We start from the raw sequence: 12,296 nt of genomic DNA, 5'->3' as shown, positions 1-12,296 counted from the left end.
GCAACGACTGCTCTGTGCACAATGAAAAAAAGAGCACATCGAGCAAGTGCTCATTGTCGACTCAAATGCTGTCTAATCTCGGCTATTTCGAGGAGTGAGCTGACACGGCCCTCCTCTTCCATTTCTTCAGCCTTTTCTGGCTGCGTTCTCCTCCTCCTTAATCACACTTTCCTCACATCTAATTTGACCCACTCTATTATTATTATTGTTTATTTTTTTGTATTTTTTTGCCGTTTCAAGTCACATTTTTCCTCCCTTCTCCTCACTTTGAACCCATTTTAATATTTTGGTTGATCCCAGGCTCTTCTGCCCGAATGGTTCCCTTCTGCCTGGGTAATTAGAGGAAAGTAATAGATTGTCCGTTTGGAGGCCAGCATGCTATTTACAGTCTACACATGATTCCTTATGGACTATTTATGGAAACGACTTCCCTAATGATGATTCACAAGCCATTTCATATCGCTGTACACACTAACAATAAGAGGAGAAGCTCCAAAGTGGAACGCAGTCAACTCGTGTGACGCCGGTTGACTTCCGAGTTAAAATGTCAACAAAAAATGTTTGTGTTTGAAGTGAATTTCATTCTAAAATCTATTTGTGATTTTTTTTTTTATTTCAGGGGAATATTTTAACATTAATATACTGTCTTAACATTAGGAAAAAAATCAGAGCATAGCACCAAACAAAAATGTCACAAAATGTTGGACGTATTCTGAAATGATTCTGGTGGAAGACCGTTTAATTATCCTGCCTGTCACTATACGTTGCTGGCATAGATGGATGATAATTTCCCACAGCACAACTGATCCATTTAGATTGGTCAAAATAATGCTTGAGCTTCAAATTGTAACACCTTTGGGAAATTTGACGATGCTGATACTAAATATCGATACTACTCGTACTTTTCAGTCAACAAATTTCAATCAACACAATGAAAAGATAATTGTGACCTAAGACCTTTTTTTTTCCTCTTTCTGACGCATGACAATGACCCATAGTCAGATTTTTTTTGCTTCGCACATCAGTGGTTGTTCTCGGCAGTCTTCACAAGTTTGCGATACATTTAAATAAGGCCGGTATCGGCCCAATAATGATACACACCCGGCCCAACTCAGTATCAGGAAGCAAACATGCTAACCACTAGACCTCCACGCTACTTCTGGAAGTTCCCATTGTATTATTGAAAATGCTACTGAAGACCATGCTGTACATTTTTAAAGGATACTTTTCAAGACATCCTGTAAATGTGACTGGGGCAAAGACTGAACGGCATACCCACCAGGAATCAAGGCTGAAATGCTAAAGACGGCTGGTCGGAAACACAGCAACACTTGTGGTTGCCAAAGTGGTACAGAGTGACATTTAAGCGACGCAACATGCAGACTTAGCAGCGTGCACACGGGTGAAGCATTTTGGCATTTAAGGTCAGAAATAATTCAGCAATTGGTCGGAAATGCCACACAAAAAAATAACTCAAACAAAGTCTGTAGAAAAACAAACATCAAGTTTAAGGAACAATTATGGCAACCTGCTATCGGTCCATTTGGCTAACAGAGCAAAATCTAAACATTTGAAAGCTGAAGGGATGAACTTTGGGTGTGTTTTGCTTTTACTTTGGCTTGTTTGCAACACTGTTTTTTTTCCCCAAAAGACAACTCAACCATCCCGCATGTCACATCAGATGTCAGCACATCACACTGCGCCTCATGTCCAGTGGGGATAATTTACTTCTAACTACACCCACACTGAGTTTATCCACCCAGGGCATGATCAGCAAGGATGGGTGAAGATCCAGAGCCACTTTCAAGTGAAGAATAGAGTCCTTCCACTGAACTACACTGTCTGGAACACTATCAAACAACCCCCCCCCCCCTCCCATGGCTTTGACAACCCTGCCATCATGTCAAAGTAAAAAGGGTAAGCAGAGCTGCGCCGAGTTCTTTTGGATGCACAGATTAGTGCTAGCCAACAGCTGATAAACGGCACATACTTGATTGCTCGGTGCTGCCTCAGCGAGTGAAAATGCTTTTATTTGGTTACTTTGGCCTAGCATAATGAACATCGGGTGGGGGGTGGGGGTGCAGTCGTTTACTTAGTGATGTAAGTCATGATCCTTGAGGTATTTCACAAAAGTATGTCACCAATGTTAAGACACCTGGGAACCGTTTTAAACTGAAAAAACTAACTGATTGTTTTATTAGATTTTTGTTCATTACGTATTCATTGTGAAAGTCTTGGGAGTGCTATGCGATATGAAGTGTGTCGTCCTACCTGGGCGAGCTCCTCTGAGCCTCCACAGGATTCTGGCGGTGAAGCCCGATGCGTCGCTGTGGGAGCGGAACCTGTGCCGAGGTTGCACGGACGGGAAGGCCTTCAGCTCTGCGAGACTGTCTCCCTCTTCCTCCTCCATGAACCCCCCGCCGGAATAAATAAATTAAAAAGAAAGGAAGGCTCAGAAAGGTGCCACGTTCATTGAACAGGAAAGCTTGAGCGTATACAGCTTCCTTTCCTGCTCGGCTTGTTCAAACTTGACTCCGTGTGTGCGTGTACACGCGTGAGCCGGCTGTGCGTGTCTTCTTCCTGCGTTCGTCAACGCCCTCTCAAACACGCAGGTTGCCTTGAAATGTGACTGCAGAGTGGAAACCTGTTTTTTCATGTTTCGTTGGTGCATGTGTGCAAATGTGTACATTATATCAGTGCAGTCATGAAGATACGGAGGTCATTCGGTTGCGATTTTGGTTCCAAAATAAAAGTGTGTTCGTATAAAGAATGAGCACTGCTGCCGAATGTTAAGTAATGTGCATCAATCATACTGTACAATCATACATAGTATGAATACCATAATGTACCAGCCCGACAGAACGTGAGCAGGCCTATCTTTTTTTTTTTTTTTTTGCGAATTTGTAATGATATACAGGACAAACATACCACCTCAATTATATAACAATTCTGAGTGAGGCCAAAATGAGTTATTTTCTACTTAATGTTGGTTTCTTATTCATCAGTTTTTGTTGTCCTTCAGTGGTATTTTTTATTCAAGACTTTTTATTGTACTGGAAAGAAAGCGCAGATTTTGTTGTTTGCTTCAACCTCGACGAGGCAACAAAATTATCGGTCAGTACTCAATAATACCGCCAGATGTCGCCACGTCAACACCCTACGCAGTTGTTCCCACCCCCCCCCTGTCCGATTCTAACCAAGAGTTTATTATATACATTAACACCCCTCACTCTGGACGTTCAATAATATAAATATTAATACGCACGTTACTAGCAAATGATGCATTTTTACATATGAATGAAGCTAAACAATAATCAATAAAAACTTATTGTTTTAATCATTGAACTTCGGTCATCGTTCCGTAAAGCCAGCGCAATCCAGCTATAAGCGTAGAGTTGCCCATCGTAGTTCTTGCCGATCTGCGCCGCTCCTCCGCGTTGAGCGTCGCCAGAGTTGCTCCGGGTACCTACTCCGTATTGCTGGCTGAGAGATGGGCTGAGGCGGAGAAGGGCGACCCCCACCAGCAACAGCCAGGCGGCAATCGAGGCCACACACTGCGGCTAGGTAAGGTGGCTAACCTCGCCGAGTATCCGACTCGGCTTTTGACGGAGCCGTGTGTGTGGAATTTTGCTCGGGATGAGATTCGTCGCAGCAACGCTCGTCAGGGTTAGCTTGACCGGGTTAACGTGTAAAATTCACTTCAAGATACGATTGTTTTATTATTATTATTCACGGTACACTATAATATATCTTTTGTGTGCTGTAGGAACCTTTGCCAGATGTTATAACCGTTCCTCTCGGGTTAACTTGAGGAACTTGCTGCTTTTATACGTGCTAACTAGCTCGTGAGGCTAACCCAGGTCGTAGTCGGTGTCGTCGGTATCTTTTACCCGGTGCACAGTGGTATTTACCGGGTGGTAGACAGAGCCCAGTGGGACCAACTGATCGACCAGCTCGTCTCCGAGGAGGGAGGCCGAAGCCTGTCGAACCTGTTTGGAGTGAGACGTGCCCGACTCGGAGGCAGGAGTGACCGCGGTTGTGTTTGTTGGAAAGTTGACCTTTGACCCGTTCGAAAGCACCTGCATCCTCATCGCTGTTGTTGAGGCTCCGACGCGTTCGACTCAGTGGTGCCTTGCCACATCATCCCGATCTCAAATATAGTTGTACCTATTGAAGATGAATGAAATGCTATTCATCAGTTTCAGCCTCTTCAACCCCGTCCCCCTCACAATTATTTGTTTGCAGAGTTGAGTAATGTTGTTGAAATTAATGGCCTCGATTTTACTTTTTGGGGGGGTGAGCAGTTGCGAACGAAGGGCGCAAGATAAAGAGACACTGCAAAAACGGATGCCTTTTTGCCATGATAAATGTGCATTGTCCTAAAAAAAAAATGGTGCCAGCATTTCCTAGTTAGCCCGAAGGACAACATGAGTAACTCATGGGGCTGTTAAACAAACCAATGATGGAACACCGTGACTTACTATCCATTCATCCAAGTTTTTATGTATTCGATGATAATGTGATGATAGTTGAGCGGAAGTCATAATCAAAGACGGCAATCAACAGTTGAGCGGTCGGTCTCCAATCGGCTTCACTGAGACATATTTAAACCAACAGGCAAAGAAATAAATGAACACAAAAGCTCTTCCCAGACACTAATTGTACAGTGAAAGCTCGATTTTAACAGATGGACTTTGAATTTAATGGACAGAAAGTAGTATCCGGTCTGCTGAAAGTGCCCCTTTGTACAGTAGTTGTCATTGTCAGTCAGTGGCGTAATCAGCAGACGGAGACCGGTACACCGATTTTCCGTTAGAGCAGGCTAACGGACATGCCTACGAGGCGGCCATGTTGGCAGGGGCGACAGTCTCAGAAAATTTATCGGAACCCACAAACGTTAGCATAGCATCGCCATAGGCTCTCCGTTGAAAAAGAGCGTGTCGTATGTACCTATTCATATCTCCGGCTGTTTAATGGAGCCAGCCCTCACCATGTAGAACATGTGCACGCCTCTCGAACATGCTATTTTTGGCACGGGATACAGTTGCTTTTTGTAAAAGCCCTTCTCTAATGGCATCCAATTGTATTGGAGGTGAAATAGGAAGCGCTGTAATATCGCGTCTCATGAGAGCAAGCAGCTGCATGTCATTATCCTCACCCGGAGCGCCAGTGAGGTAAATTTGGATCCGCTTTAAAATTTTTCAAGCACTTTCAAGCTATTTTATATTTTATACACAATTTGTTTGAGCTGCGCTGGATGGTTGAAGAAAATTGATAGTTTTTTATTTATTGAAGCATCCTTTAAGCAGGAAAAATCCCATTGAGATGAAAAACTTGTCTAATAATGCCCAGACAACAAATGTGTGCGAACAAGACGTGTATTCAGAGAACTTGTTTGCTCCAACACATGCCGACACAGCGACACTTGTGCTGCTTTACGACACCGAAAGCGACGCTCGTGTCGCTCAACGACACTGATGTCATTGCTTATTGTCAGACGGGGCATTGCGGGCAGGATTTTTTAAAAAAAATTAAGCATTTGTCTGTGGCACTGTTAGTTTCACTTGAGTTTTTATTGTGTTTGTGGTGAGACCTCCAACTAATCTTATTTTTGGTTAAATACTTGTGGCTGTGTGGTGTAAATTGACACGTTTCCCTTTCATGGTTAGAAAGTGAGGCAGTCAATTTGGGTTTTGGCAGTTGAGAACACCTTGCTGGCTCAATCGACGAGTATGTTTTGGCTCAAGGCGAGCGCCATCCGCACCCGCCCCGCCGCCCCTGAGGAGTGCGATTTTCTCAACTGCCATTCTCGTCCCTAGAAAAGCTACAAAAGCTCATTTTAAAGTGTCGTGTATATATACTGTAACAAAAAAAAACTACTTGACCATATCCTTGTTAGAATTGCGACTGGAGCTGTTCCGCACCAAAAATGAGTCATTTTGAGCCCTTTACCAAGCTGGTGGTAACTGGACAGTTAGGTTTAGCTACCATGCTCAAAGGCACCCCAGCAGTGCCCCTTCTTATAACCGTTCTGTCCGCAGATGGTCTCAAACCAAACCGAACAGACTGCTGCCCCACGAGAAACGTGCAATGCCCCCACGGCAGCTGTTCCTTACAACAGGGGCTCGAGATGACCGTCTAGATGAAAATATTGACTCGGCCGAGGTTCCCAGCTGGCCTGTGCTTTTTTTTTTTTTTTAATGACCCATCGTCGTCCCTGCATGACCAGTTGGCCGCCACGTGACACCGGACACAAAAGCCACGGCATAGCAAATGTTGGCTTTCTGTCCGAGCTGCCCACCCACGCAAGAACACCTCCCTCCTCTTTCGTTGTAACCTTCTGCTTTTGGATTTCATGTCATGCTTGCTCAACAGAAAGCTTAGCTCGCAATATACACAGGAAAATTAGGAAGATTCGGCTTTAAGGTGTCAATTCCAGGACGAACTTGAAATTCACTATAAACCTTTAAAAGTGAACTTCATTTGACCTTCTCTAAACTTTGGGATGAACTCGTACATGTCAACTGTTCAATTTTTCAAGGTTAGGTGTGAAGTAAACTTGGCTAACCATCTTTTGAGTCATACTTGGTGCCAAAACAATTTGAAGCTTACTTTTGTTAGGGGTTTTTTTTTGTTTTTTTTAACAACGGATGGAAACCTCTGTAATGCTTTTGAACTAACAATGCTGCCGATATAATGTGCGGAGTGCCCAACAGTGCAACAGAACTACTTTAGCAATTAAAAATTGACATGGATTTATTTGTCTGACCCTAAAACCTGCTCTCAGCACTCTATTTCCAGGCTGTACTTAACAGAAGCATCTCTCACGGTCGCCTAACAATTGCTTCTTGTGTCTGTGTTTAAATGCTTATCTTCTCCTGACTGTGTGTGTGTGTGTGTGTGTGTGTGTGTGTGTGTGTGTGTGTGTGTGTGTGTGTGTGTGTGTGTGTGTGTGTGTGTGTGACTATTCAAGTCCACGTAGCGGCTAACTGAGATGCTCTCACCGCCGCAGACTCTGTTGCCGCACAACAACCGGGCCTTTTGTTGCCCCCTCAACCGGGCCTTTTTTTGCCCCCCCCCCCCCCAATCCGCCCGCACGGCGCTCGTAATGCGGCGGAGAAAGAGCATCTTTATCTGCCTTTCTTTCCGAGAAGCCATCTCACTCGCGCAGTCGAGTAGCTTAAACCGTCTGAAGCCACAGTACGCTGACAGTAATGCTACGCCCAAACACAAAGGACTTCATATTGAGACGGGGTGGGGTGGGGGGGTGTCATACAGACTATCCTGGGACTTCATTATTTATCCACGCATTGGCCAATTAGACATTTCTCAGTCAAGTCAATATTTCAGAAAGAAAAGCATTAGGACATACTCACAGGGGCGGTATAAGACAGACAGACAGACAGACGGATGGATTATATTGTCTGTACAATATAGATTTCCAAGTTCCTGTCAGAGGATAAATACTATATGACAGAGTATTGGAATGCGTTGCTACACCATTTGTGTTTTTGTACAATTGTTGACTTATTTCCCGGAGTGCTGCTTATTGACAACTTGTATCTCGGGAGGCCCATCATTCGGATGACTTGTGTCTCAGGGCGCAGCTGCATTTATTTATGTGTTTTTGTGTTGGTGCTGCTGTGCCCTCAGATGCCACCAAAGGCCCGCTTCATAGGAAAGTATTACAAAGCAGTTGGTTTTGAACTATGTTGAGATGATGTATCTCGTGATCATTGCATGGCGGGGAGGTGCAAAGTTTAATTTGTGAGTGGAAGTTATGGAGGTTGCATTTGGATGTGTATGCGCACTTCTGGTTCATTTTTTTCAAGAGAGGGACCAGCAACGGAAAAGGCTCGATCCCCTCTGAGGCTCTGCTTCGTTCTTGCTATCTTTAATCGTGTCTGGTCTGCAGACCTGAGGCACCGGGCAGGGGCGGAAGAGCTCAGAGAGGTAAGGTGGGCCGCAGGCAATTTAAAGATTTGAAAACAAATAATAGGATCTTGAAAAGAACTCAAAATTGTATAGGGAGCCAGTGAAGGGATGCCAGAGTAGGAGTAGGAGTTACGTGCTCCCTCTTACGAGTACCAGTAAAGAGGAGAGCAGCAGTATTCTGGGCCAACTGGAGATGCAGAATGGAGGATTGGCTGACCCTAAAGTCAAGTGAATTATTTGTAAGGACAATGTTAAAAGATGAGTTTGAAATGACACTAAAATATTTTGGTGGTATGTTTAAAGTTGAAACCATTAATAGAAGGCAATTCTAAGCATTTTGGGGGGTGTCAGTTACTGATGGTTTTTCATTCGTCGTGACAGCGCTTGTATTGTACTGAAGAGCTGGGCCAGAGATGTGTGCACTGCTTTCTTATATTTCAAGAAGTTCCACGTCTTCTTTGGTGTTCACACGTTTTGCCATCACTGGTATATTTCTGCGGGTTGAGTGAAGCGTATTTTTCCACAGAAATGTAGGTCAGACTTGAAATTGTGCAATTTTTATGGGCTTCCTGTATGCACGCCAATGTAGTGTGCCTGATTGCGACGTAGAATTCAGGTGTGCGTCACATGTCCGCAGGTTAAATTGTGCTCGCCGCCTCTCTCCGCCTCAGCTCCCGCAGGGGTTTACTCACTCGCCTCGTTTTTTTTCCTTCCGTTCTCCCTTTTTATTTTTGTCTTTCTCCATTTTGCCACGCTCAAGTGGGCGCTCAGGTTTAGGGGAGGGGGGAGGAGATTGAGTGGGCCGGCCGGAGGCTTGCCAAATCAGATGCGAGCGCATTTGGGAGGGGATAGTGCGAATAGGGGAAAAAAAGGAGAGCGAGAGAGAAATGGAGTAAAAAAAAAAGCTGAAAGAAAAAGCAAGCCAGGGTGGGTGGAGGAGATGGAATAGAATGTGACAGTACGTGTGTGTGCGCGCGCGTGTGTTACTGGGGAAGAAAAACAGGGACGTGCCAAGTAAAAACAAAAAACGGAGAGAGAGAGACAGAGAGAGAGAGAGAGAAAGTGGGTTGGTATGGTTTTTGTTGTGGGTCACGTGATCTTTGCAGCACACTGAGCCCTCGCTGTCAATCACAGCAGAATTATTGTGGAACAGTCATCAAGAATTACAGCCAAGACGACGACAATTTCTCATTCTCATCTTAATTTCCTCTTTTTTTTTTCCCCCCATCCAGGAGTTCTTGTTTGCCCTTCTCCCCCCTCGACTCCTCTCCTCCTCCGCTTTTTTGGCCGGAGCAGGCCAGGGAATGTCCCGGCGGCGCCATGCCTTACGTGGACCGGCAGAACCGCATCTGTGGCTTCCTGGACATCGAGGAGCACGAGAGCAGCGGCAAGTTCCTGCGGCGCTACTTCATCCTGGACACGCAGCAGGGCAGCCTGGTGTGGTTCATGGACAACCCGCAGGTAACGGCTGGGTGGAGAGGGGAGCGGTGTTAGCGTTAGCTTAGCGCGTAGCATCTGGACGCTATCTGAGGCATGCCTTGCCCGTGTTATCAGTTGTTATCAGGCCGCGCGTAAAAGCGTAGGTAGACTGCGAGGCGACAGCGTTCTACGAGCAGTACAAGTGGCGAGAGGCGATCACGCTGGACCTTGCCGTCGTCGCCACGTCCGCAGCCTTTACGCCGCTTTCGCGTGGCTGCGTGAGTAAGTGCTCAGTTGTTACATGAAGTATTCAGAGACGGTGTAGCGCCGGAGAAAGTTTGAATAATTCACCGGCTCGCTTTCTTTTTATAGAATGCAAAGGCTAACATTTTAATGAGGTGAAAGTCACAATGGCAGAAGTTAGGCGCCATGAAAAAGAAGCCTTCAATCCACCTACTTTTCATTGATGATTATTTATCTCTTACTGATGTTCCTCGTCATTATTCCGCAGAATCTTCCGGTTGACGCCGACTGCGTCGGCTCCCTGAAGCTTACTTACATTTCAAAGGTAAGCCAAACCGTCTTGTATGAGACTGACTTGAGACAGCAGGGTGACCTAGTTGTTCTGCCTCACCATTTGGAGGTTCTGCTTTATGTTCTCCCCTGGTTTGCATATTCTGGCTTCCTGGATGGCAACTCACATAAGATTTTGTCAATGAGCATTTTGAATTTTGCGAACCAAACAATGGCAAGTTTTGTTCTCGTACAGGTGAGCGATGCCACAAAGTTGAGGCCGAAGGCGGAGTTCTGTTTTGGTAAGAGAGTTTCTATTCTTACACGTTTCAAGTCTGTAATAAATTACTGAGATGATTTGGGAGGCGGGGCAAGTAACAAAAGGGCTTCTCGTGTGTTTGTAGTCAACACACAATGAGGCAGAAGCGGCCACGCGGCAGCTGAGTTGTTGGTTAGCGTTGACATAACTTTGCCATGATAGATATTGTTGTCAGGTCGTGACCACACAAACTTGAAACGAAAACTCCTTTTCAAGCATTTCCCTGTACATGTGAAAACCGTATTGATTGATTGATTGATTTCCCCCAAAGACAAAACTTCTTTGTGCAATGTATTCTATGCCTGCACCATGACCACATTTGGTGTATGGTGTGCGAACTTTCGAATAGCATTAACAATGACATCATCAGACACTTACAAACATACTCGCTGTTTGTTCGAATGACTTCACATGACTATAAATGTCATTTTACTTTCTCATTTACAGTACGAGAAGGTCCAAGTGTACTTGCGTGGCTTTTTTGGAGAGGCTGAGCTCAAATTTGTTTACAGACCACAAAATCAACCAAAGTGCTGTGCAAATTGTCTCGGTGAATTTATCAACTGTCCAGCTCTTTTTTTTTTTTTTTTTTTTTTTTTTTTAGTGGCAGTTCACTTGTAACTGTCTTTACTCGATGAACATAACAGCTGGCTCAGCACACCGTTGGCTGGAGGGGCTATCCCAAAAAAAAAAACTTTTGATGACATTTCCACCTTGAAAAGCTGCAGCACCAAACTACTGCATATACCGATGACACAGTCACACACTATCTCACATTTCACGAATGAGGCTATTTTTCCTCCTGCTGGCAGCCCCGGTAGCTTGAAACAAGACCAGAAACGCGTAACCATGCACACCTTTCCATTTGGAAATGCTAAATTTGTTGCCGTGCATCTCATCTGTAGCTACCAAATTTGAATTGAGTATGCAAAACAGATGGGCGATGATTTCCAAGAATTCGTTTTTGTCATTGTGTTTGGGCAGAGCTTGGCAACGAAGTCGGATGACTCACTGTGAGACAACAAAACGCTAGTAACTCCGCTCCACAAGGTCAGAGCGAGACTAAAAGCGTCTTGTGAGTGAAGAAGGTCGCAAACCAGAAGACATTCTTGGCTCAACTTCGCTTCACTGCTTTGATCGCGCAGGCCGGCGCTGTCACAAGCTAATGAGGAATCAATATTAATCCGCCTTTGTGGTCTTTGCTAAAACACAACACAGTTTGAGTAAGCCTCTAATCCCGTTATTGTTTATCGTCCTCCATTTTGGAACGCTTCAATCGCAGGAAATGCTCGTCTGTGACAAGAAGTTGACTTATAGGGATCTGTGTGTGTGTGTGTGTGTGTGTGTGTGTGTGTGTGTGTGTGTGTGTGTGTGTGTGTGTGTGTGCGCTTTACGGAGCTTCTGACAGGATGTCGCCACTCAAATCGGAACCTGATTCGCAGATGTCAAGGGGTTATTTTTAAGCGCCGTTTGCAGGCCACATGTTTTTGCATACATCAATGGATCCCGCCGCTCCGCCTCTTCCTGCGTACGCCCCAGCAGCGACGCCAAACAAGCGGTGCCCGGCCGCGCACTGTATGGCAGACAGAGGTCACACTCGCAGATGGCTTTTAACAAAACAAAGCAACCACCCCCCCAAAAAAAAGCGAGAAACCCGACCGGACAGTGTGCCATTGTATCTGGTGCTGACACACCATCCTTGCGCTGGCGGGGCCCACGTTTCCCAGCACACGTTTGTTTCAGTTTGCGGGGATGACTCACACCGGGATACTCCCGCATCTGTCGGGACAGCGCTATACTTCCGCGGAGCGACCAAGAGTGCAGCTCGGTTCGCGCGATTATTTACGGCAAAGTGGGTTAAAGTGGAAGAGCGAGGTCTCACCCGCGCACAATTACCTGACCAGATGTTGACACAGACGCCGCATTTAGAAGAAAGTGAAGGTTTCTCCGGCGCACATCCTCTGTGCTTATGGAAATGGACAACCAGAGACAGGATGTCCTAAATACTATGCTCCCCTAGCTAATCACCATCTGACCTAAAAATACTGGAGCGGCACGGCGAAAAAGCATTTGAATATTTATTTGAAGTCAAGTTTTTTTTCCACCCCCC

At 45.4% G+C, this 12,296-nt stretch overlaps 2 protein-coding genes across 13 annotated transcripts in view; one reads left to right on the top strand and one right to left on the bottom strand.

Annotated features, from left to right (window-relative positions):
• Nucleotides 1–4,106, bottom strand: part of phactr2 (phosphatase and actin regulator 2) — a 21,475-nt gene extending 17,369 nt beyond the window's left edge. For all 5 annotated transcript variants that reach the window (XM_019860174.1, XM_019860176.1, XM_019860178.1 and 2 more), the window contains exons 1-2: nucleotides 3,912–4,106; nucleotides 2,272–2,404 (exon numbers count right to left, since the gene is read on the bottom strand). In XM_019860174.1, the coding sequence (XP_019715733.1) occupies nucleotides 2,272–2,404; nucleotides 3,912–4,091 (313 nt within the window). In that variant the 5' untranslated portion in view covers nucleotides 4,092–4,106. The remainder of the gene's footprint in view (nucleotides 1–2,271; nucleotides 2,405–3,911) is intronic.
• The window catches only part of LOC109510103 (pleckstrin homology domain-containing family A member 1-like), a 23,291-nt gene continuing 14,357 nt past the window's right edge, over nucleotides 3,363–12,296 (top strand). For 3 of the 8 annotated variants that reach the window (XM_019860189.1, XM_019860188.1, XM_019860190.1), the window contains exons 1-4: nucleotides 3,374–3,564; nucleotides 9,168–9,396; nucleotides 9,866–9,922; nucleotides 10,124–10,169. In XM_019860189.1, the coding sequence (XP_019715748.1) occupies nucleotides 9,256–9,396; nucleotides 9,866–9,922; nucleotides 10,124–10,169 (244 nt within the window). In that variant the 5' untranslated portion in view covers nucleotides 3,374–3,564; nucleotides 9,168–9,255. Of the gene's footprint in view, nucleotides 3,565–9,167; nucleotides 9,397–9,865; nucleotides 9,923–10,123; nucleotides 10,170–12,296 lie in introns of all 8 variants that reach the window. The other 5 variants (XM_019860185.1, XM_019860186.1, XM_019860182.1 and 2 more) reach the window with 4 other exon arrangements.

Source organism: Hippocampus comes, unplaced genomic scaffold, assembly GCF_001891065.2.
Source record: "Hippocampus comes isolate QL1 unplaced genomic scaffold, H_comes_QL1_v1.1 scaffold39, whole genome shotgun sequence".
NCBI classification, from domain to species: Eukaryota; Metazoa; Chordata; class Actinopteri; order Syngnathiformes; family Syngnathidae; genus Hippocampus; species Hippocampus comes.
Note: the sequence above shows the minus strand (reverse complement) of the source record. Positions and strands in the feature narration are given on the sequence as shown.